This window comes from Felis catus, chromosome D4 (assembly GCF_018350175.1).
Source record: "Felis catus isolate Fca126 chromosome D4, F.catus_Fca126_mat1.0, whole genome shotgun sequence".
Lineage (NCBI taxonomy): Eukaryota > Metazoa > Chordata > Mammalia > Carnivora > Felidae > Felis > Felis catus.
This window is the reverse complement of record NC_058380.1, coordinates 18,153,661-18,163,003: the sequence shown is the minus strand read 5'-3', so window position 1 is coordinate 18,163,003 and position 9,343 is coordinate 18,153,661. Positions and strand designations below refer to the sequence as shown.

At 43.5% G+C, this 9,343-nt stretch overlaps 1 protein-coding gene across 8 annotated transcripts in view; it reads right to left on the bottom strand.

The window, feature by feature from the left end:
- Positions 1 to 7,127: 7,127 nt before the first annotated feature.
- Positions 7,128 to 9,343, bottom strand: part of PCSK5 (proprotein convertase subtilisin/kexin type 5) — a 461,238-nt gene continuing 459,022 nt past the window's right edge. For all 8 annotated transcript variants that reach the window (XM_023243354.2, XM_023243355.2, XM_045043151.1 and 5 more), the window contains one exon: positions 7,128 to 8,991. In XM_023243354.2, the coding sequence (XP_023099122.2) occupies positions 8,588 to 8,991 (404 nt within the window). In that variant the 3' untranslated portion in view covers positions 7,128 to 8,587. The remainder of the gene's footprint in view (positions 8,992 to 9,343) is intronic.

Genomic DNA, 9,343 nt, shown 5'->3' with positions numbered 1-9,343 from the left:
TGGTTCCCTGAGAAACAACACGAGGGGGAAATGATGTGGCAAGAGGAGGTGGGGTCCGCCAAATACAGTGTCTGTCTTGAGTCTACGAACTCCAAGGGGCCCTAGTTGGCAGGACTAATATCCTTTATCACATGTAGCTGAAATACTCCTGTGAGTTCAAGTTCATGTGAAAAGTGCTTATTATCATTTTGTTTTTTAAGTAATGTCTACACCCAATGAGAGTCTCCAGCTCAACGACCCCGAGATCAAGAGTCGTGTCCTCCACCGACTGAGCCAGCCAGGCGTCCCTGCATTCTAATGGTTTTATTGGCTTTTTTTCCCTCCTGAATTATTGCATTGCGTGCATTCTCCCTCGTTTTTGGTTAGTTGTACACAGAATTGGGTCTTTTTTCACCTTAATGTGAAATTATTTGGGGGCAGGTAATGTTGTTTATTTGCTCTCTATGGTTCAGTTGCATAATCTACATAAGTTGTTGGGTTTTTGTTTAATATTTATTTATTTTGAGAGAGGGAGAGAGAGGGAGGGAGAGAATCCCTAGCAGGCTCCGGCGTGTCTGTGCAGATGCGGGGCTGGGTACCACAAACCGTGAGATCATGACCTGAACTGAAATCAAGAGTGGGATGCTGGCCGACTGAGCTACCCAGGCACCCCACGTAGCAAGTGTATATAAACTTTTAAATCTTGCTTATTATTATGTGTAACTATCATAGCGTATTTTGGAGAGTCTTTATAAACTTACTTTTCGAGTATTATAGAGTAGTTTTAAATTAAACAAAAGCGAAACGTTTGTAAATGCCTTAGTACTGTTTACATATTTCCCAGTAAGGAATGAGTGTTGAACTCAGAACAAATATTGAAAAGACACAGCACGCTTGTTGCGAAATTGATTTCCAAAAGAGTCTTGTTGGCTATGGTGGGCCGAATCCTAAAGTGGGCCCTCAAGATTTCCCACTTTGATCTCCAGGACTGTGAATATGATGGGTCATCATGCCTATGATTATGCTATGTTGTAGCCAAAGGGAGATTCTCCATCTGAGCTTAACCTTTTTATTTTTTTTTTATTTTTTATTTATTTATTTTTTTATAATTTTTTTTTTCAACGTTTATTTATTTTTGGACAGAGAGAGACAGAGCATGAACGGGGGAGGGGCAGAGAGAGAGGGGGACACAGAATCGGAAACAGGCTCCAGGCTCCGAGCCATCAGCCCAGAGCCCGACGCGGGGCTCGAACTCACGGACCGCGAGATCATGATCTGGCTGAAGTCGGACGCTTAACCGACTGCACCACCCAGGCGCCCCAAGCTTAACCTTTTTAAAAGCAGACTTTTCTCCAGCTGGTAGCAAGAGGGATTCAAAGCGGGGTGGATGTTGGCTTGGCAAGGGGGCTAGGTGCCGTGCCTAAGACCAGAGTGGCCCCCAGGAGCTGAGAGCGATCCCTGGTCAACAGCCAGAAAAGTAAGTGGGACCTCGATCCGATAGCTGCCAGAAACTGAATACCTCGCAAGATGATTTTTTCTCCCGAGCCTCCAGGTAAGAGGCCTGTATCTGGATTTTGCCCTTGTGAGACCCTAAGCAGAGAAGCCAGGTCAAGCCCACCTAGACTTCTGGGTTATAAAACTGTGAAATAATAAATGCATATTATTTTAAGCTGCGATACCTGTAGTAGCTTGTTATGCAGTAGTAGTAATGAATACCTTGGCTTACTCTATACCAAGTAATACATGAAATTGTTCACATCACCACAGTGATGTGGACGGAATTCCGTAGCAGTGGACGGAAGTCTGGAATTGTGTGATTAAAAGTCTTTGCTCAAACAGGGGCGCCTGGGTGGCCCAGTTGGTTAAGTGTCCGAATTGGGCCCAGGTCATGATCTCAAGGTTTGTGAGTTCGAGCCCCACGACAGGCTCTGTGCTGACAGCTCAGAGCCTGGAGCCTGTTTCGGATTCTGTGTCTTCCTCTCTGTGCCCCTTGCCTGCTCACATACTCTCTCTCTCTCTCTCTCTCTCTCTCTCTCTCTCTCTCTCTCAAAAGCAAATAGACATTAAAAAAAAAAAGTCTTTGCTAAAACATTATTCACTAAATTTGTTTTTCTTTGATTGCTGGTGGAAATGAGCAAACAAGTGATTATTTTGTTGCTTTCTGATAACATTGGCATTGGGGAACTAATAGAAGAACAGGCAGGAATTTCTGGATAAGAGATTTGCTAGTGAGAGAAAGAAATCACAGAGGGGAAGAGTCCACCTAAAAAAGAGTGGTTGTGTTGAAGCTGGCTCGTCCTGGCTCATCAAAGCCAGTTGTTCACTGTTCAGGAAACTTTTTAGTCAGTCGTTAGATGCGGCGATTATTAAAAATTAAATCAAAAAACTTCCGATGAAAGAAGTTATGTTAAAAACACAGGTAACCAATACCCCAAACTCATCACTTCCTCATTGTTTTACATTTTACTGTTAGCTCTGCTCTTGAGGTCATTTTTGTCTCTGATGCATCTGTACGGTAGAAATACTATGATGATTTGCCTCCTCACGTTTCTTCCCGGCTTCACCTCAGGTGACCTCCCGTGTGAAGCTTGAAATTGGCAATGACGGCCATATTGACAGAAACTGGCAAATGCCTTTTCTGAACGAGTGAGAGAGTTCTTTTGAGACTTGAATCGGGCTCAGGTAGGGCCTTTTTCTTATTGGACGTGGCCCCAAGAGAATGCAGTCTGGCCCTTTGAGGGGAGGCCTCCGGGGAGAAGGGAGCCGACCCAGCAAAAGGCAGAGGCAAGTGATGGAGATCAACCAGTACCTGAGGCCATGGGTAGTTCCTGCTTCACGGGCGGCAGTAACAGAGAGATGGTAATCTTCCCAACTCCAATCTGGTTCTGATCTTGCATTATAATTCTCTGCTTTGCAGACACGGGTTGGCTTCATGGAATCGTTTAACTAGCCTTACTCCGTTTCCCTTGGCAGCTGGGGATCAGCTCTTATCAATGGATGCTTTTGCTAGATGGGGAGACATTCTTACCAGGTGATACAACAGCCCTACTGCCCTGCTCGCCTCTTCCTTGATAACGGCAAACTTGTATCGTGGATGGCAAAGCCCCAGAAGGTGAATCGTGATTTTTCTAAACCCAGCAAGGTAATCAATCTCATTACTCTTTACCAGATATTTGCTTTCAAGCCTTCCTTACAGCTAAGTGTGACCACGGGACCTAGTTCCGCCGTATATCCTTAGCTCAGAAGGCAACTGCAATTATTTTTTATACCTGTAATCACTCAACAGATACGTACCTTTGTACCATTGGATGTATTAGTCACTAAGGCAATAGAAGGAAACAGAACAGACGTCATCCCTCTTACCTTGCTTCATCTTTAGGACTTTTTTTCTTTGTTTTTGCGTATTTTGGCCTACTTCGAGAACGATGCGACGTAGGCGTAGGTGGCTTTAAATGTGAAGCCCCAAACACATCCTTAAATTTTGGTCACAGTTATGCCTTATCAGATGTTGTTATGTAGTGATCAGTTAGATTCAAAGTCTGTGCCAGGCACGCATTGACAAAATTCTTATGTTTCTTTTTGAAACACAATCTGTTTACACTTGTTACATTTGATATGAAATGCAGACTCCTATTTATTTTAGTTGATGACATCTAAGCTTGGGTAGGACATTGTACAGTTTCTTTTTTCCATGAGCTGTGAAGCAGACCTTAACTCTGAACAGATCTTGAAACATCTATTCCAATGTCAAATGTATATAGTAAGAACCTATGTCTTTATCTTCAGAGGGTTTTTTTTTTTTTTTTTTTTTTTTAGTTTATTTAGAGAGAGAGAGAGAGCACATGTGTATGTGAGCCAGGGAAGGACAGAGAGAGAGAGAGAGAGAGGAGAGAGGGAGGGAGAGAATCCCAAGTAGGCTCTGTGCTGTCAGCGCAGAGCTCAATGTGGGGCTCGATCTCACAAACCATATCATCACAAACTGAACCGAAATCAAGAATTGGATGCTTAACCAACTGAGCCACCCAGGTGCCCCACATCTTCGGTTTTAATATGTTGAAATGTGTGTGTGTGTGTGTGTGTGTGTATATGTGTATATATATATACATATATATATATAGTTAATGTTCACAATTACCTAAAATAATTTCATCCTTGACCCTCAACACTGTGCCTCTAGGTGGGATGATGCACCTTAACTGCAGGCTTTCATCCATGCTTCTCTGGCATCACCTTCTGGTGGTTCGTTATTATGGCAAATTCCATTCAGCTAAAACTAATTTCCAAATGAGAGAGATCCAGGGATTTTGGACAGAGGCGAGGTTCATTCTTCAGGCAGAAGCAGAGTGGTAGAGCAGAAAGAATATGGACTAGAAAGTCCTAGATTCAAATCCCAGGTGGACCACTCATAAACACTCTGAGAGCACCCTGAGTATCTATTCGTAAAGAGGAATCATATTACTGCTCTATAGCATTTGTGTCATAAGGATGAAATAGAATTACAGGAGAAAAGTGCCTATGACCGACCGTGCCTGGCACATAGAAGGCATCAAAAGTTGTAGTTGTAGTGTTATGATTTATGTTTTTCTCCCCAACTAGATTGCAAGTTCCTTAAGACTCAAGATCTGATTCGTTTCACTTGTTGGTATTTTCCAGATACAGATATATTCTGTAGACAGAACAGGTCTGTGCTGTATCTAGAACAGTGCCTGGCACATGGTTAATGCCTAATACATATTTGGTGGGTTAATATTGTTACTACTATTATCATGAAAGTCAGATCAACAACTTACTGATTCCAGTGACTATTTTGAGGAGTATCTTCTACATCCCCTTTTCTTTTTCAGGTCAGGTCCACACACAAATCCCCCCATGAAACCGTCCCCGGCAGGCTCTAATTTGAGTTATCTGGTCTTTCTCATGCTTAACGGACAATACTTCTCCTCCTCCTTTCCACTTAACACTGCACTCCAGGACCGTTCTCACTGTCTGGTTGTTTCGTGTATGTGAGTCCTATCTTCTTAAAATTCAGTTCCACCAAGAGTTCTTGACTGTTCATCACATTCTGGGCCCTGTGCTAGGTTCTGGAAAGGAAATAGTAGCCACTTCAAGGAATCAAGCAGCTGCCCCCTCTTTTAGTAAATACACATGTACAATCAAACGGTAACATCACAATGTGATGTGAAAAACTATATGCACAGAGTACCTAGGTAGAAGACAGGTGAGAAAGTGATTCATCCTCAAGACATTCCAGGAGAGGTTATAAGTGACGTGAACATGATTTTCAAAGATGGTCGGAAATCTTCCAATTGGTCAAGGTGAGGGAAGAATATTCCAAGGAATGAACTGTGTGTGCCCAAGAACGTGAGATGAGAGGAGGTTATCCCAGAGAAGTGAGAAGAAGAGAATCTGGGGCACCTGGCTCAGTCGGTTAAGCGTCTGACTCTTGGTTTCGGCTCCGATCACGATCTCACGGTTCATGGGATCAAGTCCCATGTTGGGCTCTGTGTTGACAGCGTGGAGCCTGCTTAGGATTCTCTCTCCCTCTCTACTCCTCCCCTGCCCACGAACATGTGTGTGCTTTCTCTTTCAAAACTAAATAAGCTTGGGGCGCCTGGGTGGCGCAGTCGGTTAAGCGTCCGACTTCAGCCAGGTCACGATCTCGCGGTCCGTGAGTTCGAGCCCCGCGTCAGGCTCTGGGCTGATGGCTCAGAGCCTGGAGCCTGTTTCCGATTCTGTGTCTCCCGCTCTCTCTGCCCCTCCCCCGTTCATGCTCTGTCTCTCTCTGTCCCAAAAATAAATAAACGTTGAAAAAAAAATTTAAAAAAAAACTAAGCTTAAAAAAAGAAGTATGGAGTACCTGGGAAATAGGGAGGGGCAGGAACTAGGGGGTGACAGAGGCATTGGCTCTATCTTGCAGAGTTTTGAATGTCACAGTCAGTGTGGGTGATGGGGATCCCTGAATGCGATGGTCCAGTGGACCTAAGATCTGGTGGATCTCTGATAGAGGGATGGAGGGTAAATTGGGAGAAAGACTGAAGTTCAGCAGAATTCAAGAGGAAGTAGGAAAGGCCCTGATGAGAGAGCCTGGGGGTCTAACTGAAACAGTGAGGGTGGGGCTGACAGATTGATCTTTAGGAAGAAGCTTCAAAACTGCTCTGACTAGCTTCGGCCATTGGAGGTAGAAAGATAAAAAGGAGAAAAAGAAACACTCTTAACAAGCAGCATTGTTTTGTGTCTCTTACTTGGTAAAACGTAATACCAATCACACAAAAAGTGCCCAGAAATAGGCTGTTAACAAGCCATTGCCCATAGCATTGTCTGGTCTTGATTTAAGTTTGTTTCCAGTTTTAAAATGACTTTCTATGAACTGGAACTTTCCAAGCCCTTGCTCAGCCTCTTAGTGCATTTCCAGTCTCTAAGGGATCCTCTTAATGTTTCCAAGTTATTTGCAAACAGAAAACCAAAAAGGGACTTTGTTTTCCAACCACATTATTTATCTATTTAGACAGTTGTTAGCATAGTATTCAAAAGAAGCCTGAGGATAATGTGGCATGACCAAGAACAAAGGAAACACGTCAAACTGCACCAACGCACAGCACAAGCCTTTTTTTCGGGCTCACATAAGGTAACAATACAGTTTTTCTTTGTATTCAGGGTTATTTCGAACCTCATTTAGTCGTTAACTGTGTATCATAAACACAGATTTTTCTTGGAAAACACGAGGACGCGTCCAACTCATTCTGTCAGGGCTTTAGGATTATCAGGGAAGACAAAAAACACAGAATCAACAATGTTACTCATTTGCATAGGCTACACTCCATAATTACACAGCAGAGGGATAAGAAATGATTCCATTGATGATGATGGCTATCTTACAGCTATTTTTAATCTCTAAGAATTGAAAAGGGAACTAACAGGGCTTCAAATAAATCTTGAAGAGATGATTTTAAATCGTCAAAAATGGTGGAGGCGTATCCTGTGTGTTTAATACACATGGTCTCTTAAAAATGGATTTTTAAGACGAGGTCGGCGAACTGCACTCTGGTGGCCAGTCTGAGCTAAGAACGGCTTTACGTTTTTAAGCGATGGAAGGAAAAAAAAAATCAAAAGAAGAATAAAATTTCATGATACATGAAAATTCCCTTGAATTTCAGTGTCCATAAATAAAGTTTAATTGGAACATAGCCCACCCATTTGTTCCATGTGGCCGAGTTGATTGTCCTGCAAAGCCTAAAGTATTTACTATCTGGCCCTTTCCAGAGAAAGTTTGCCAACCTTTGTTTTAAGAGCATATTCCCCTAAAGCAAGGCCCCTGAGGCCTTCAGTACAATGAAGACTTCTTCACAGAGATTTCCCGTATCCGTGATTCGTTACGTTAAAAGACAAGAAAAAGGCATGGATTTAGTAAAGGTAATAAATAGAGTTGCCGTATCATAAAATAATATACATGCTTTTACTATATTTAGGTTCCTTTTTATTTTATGCCAGTCTAGCATAGTTATTAAGAATATGCCTTTTAGGGTCATTCTTTTTCCAGGAATCTTGCTTAGCTTTCTGTGACCTTGGGCTAGTTACCTAACCTCTCAGGAAGTCTGAGGTTCCCTATAAAAACAGAACAATAATGGTACCAACCTCATGAAGTCATGGTATTAAGTGGGGTGATTTTTTTCTGAAAGGCATTATTTAGCTCGGTACCTAGCGCATAGTAGGTGTGCAATAAATTTTTTTCTGAGTAGCATTATCATCCGAAAACGTCATTTTCTTGCGATCCCCTCCTAACATTGCCTGTAATTTCTGCTTTGACAAGGAAATCCGCAAAACCCGGCCTATGTAATTTCACACAGTAAGAGCCCTTCCCTCTGGATTGCTATTTGTAGAAAACTGTGCCTCGTGCACAAATCCAAGCGTGTACGGGACAGGAGAGTGGACCAAGGGAAGCCTAGGACGTCTAAACACAGATCCCAGAGGTAGAGAGCTTTGGAAGGCTGGTGGGCAACTGGGTTGTTACGCTGGTGAGCAGGACGTTGGGGTTTTTCCATGTTAGAATCCATTCCAACTCTTTCTTTGGGGAGGAACGGGGTGATAAGTGGCATGAGGTGGTGAGCCCTCTTTAGCTGGCCCTTACAGAGCCAACCTCTGCCTACAGATAGCTCACAGGGGAGAAAAATCCCCGAAGACAAACAAGAATCTCTTTCCTCTCCCTGTCCCCCCAAAATCATTTACAGAAATATCAGAATTCCAGAAGGCAGCAAATATCCCCACAATATCGCTGAGAAACAGAATTCCTATAGGCCCACCGCTTTTTTTTTTTTTTCAATCCCATGAAACAGTTTGTACAAATCGCACTTTTTTTTTTCACTTCTGTATTTTGACATATTATTTTGAGGAAAATCCCTCTGAATTTTATCCTTGTTCCCCAGTTACGGTCGATTGAATGTAGTCACCCCAAAGAAGAACCAATCATTCAGCATTTCTTACTAGCTCTAGCTGGACTCAGGGTTAAGAGGACACAAACACCCACACATCAGCCTGGTGTGTGGGACTAAAACCCCAAAACTGTAATGCCTGGGACAGGATGGGGCGGGTCGAAGGCGGGGGAGGGCTCTGTCTACTGGAAGGAGTAACTCTCATCGTCGTATTCCAGCTCATCCTCATCATCATCCAGCAGCCCATACTTAAATTTCCGGTAGATGGTGCCATCTTGGCCCATGTAGACGATGTCATCATCCTCCTCCTCGTCATAGTCCTGGTCCCTGTACTCAATGACCTGATCTTCTTCAAAGCTGGTGCTTTCAAGATGGCTGCTCTTGTAGGAAACATATGACTTGCCAGGGTCGGCCAGCTTCTCATAGCCGGCTTTTGCTACTGGCTGGGCTCGGCCCCGTGATTTCTTCCAGACAATCACCGCCGCCCCGAGCAGAAGCACCAGCATAATGGAGGAGGTGATGAACAGGGCTGTCTTGGTCCGCTCGCCTGCAGGCCCAACTTCACTTGCTTGAAGGATACACTCGTCTGTGGGAAGAAGACCTCAAAGGAAGAGGAGAGAGGAGAGAGGGGAAGGAGGGGAGAGGAGAAATGGAATAAGGAAAATTAGTTTCTGGGCTAAAAAGCTTTGCTCTGTCTTTGAAATCTAAAATGGCAGAATCGCTGTCTCTGATTTTCCTAGAGGGCATACCGCTCTACAGAATTGCACTGTGTCCCCCTGAGGGTCCGAGTCTACGTCTGATGATACCAACAAACCCTTCGAGGATGAAGGTCAGTGTGAGAATGAAAGAGTCCCCACATCCTCATACCTCATGTGTCAGTCACTAAGTATTCAACCTTAACAATTGAGTTTTCTAATTCCCTCTTACGGAAAAGATTT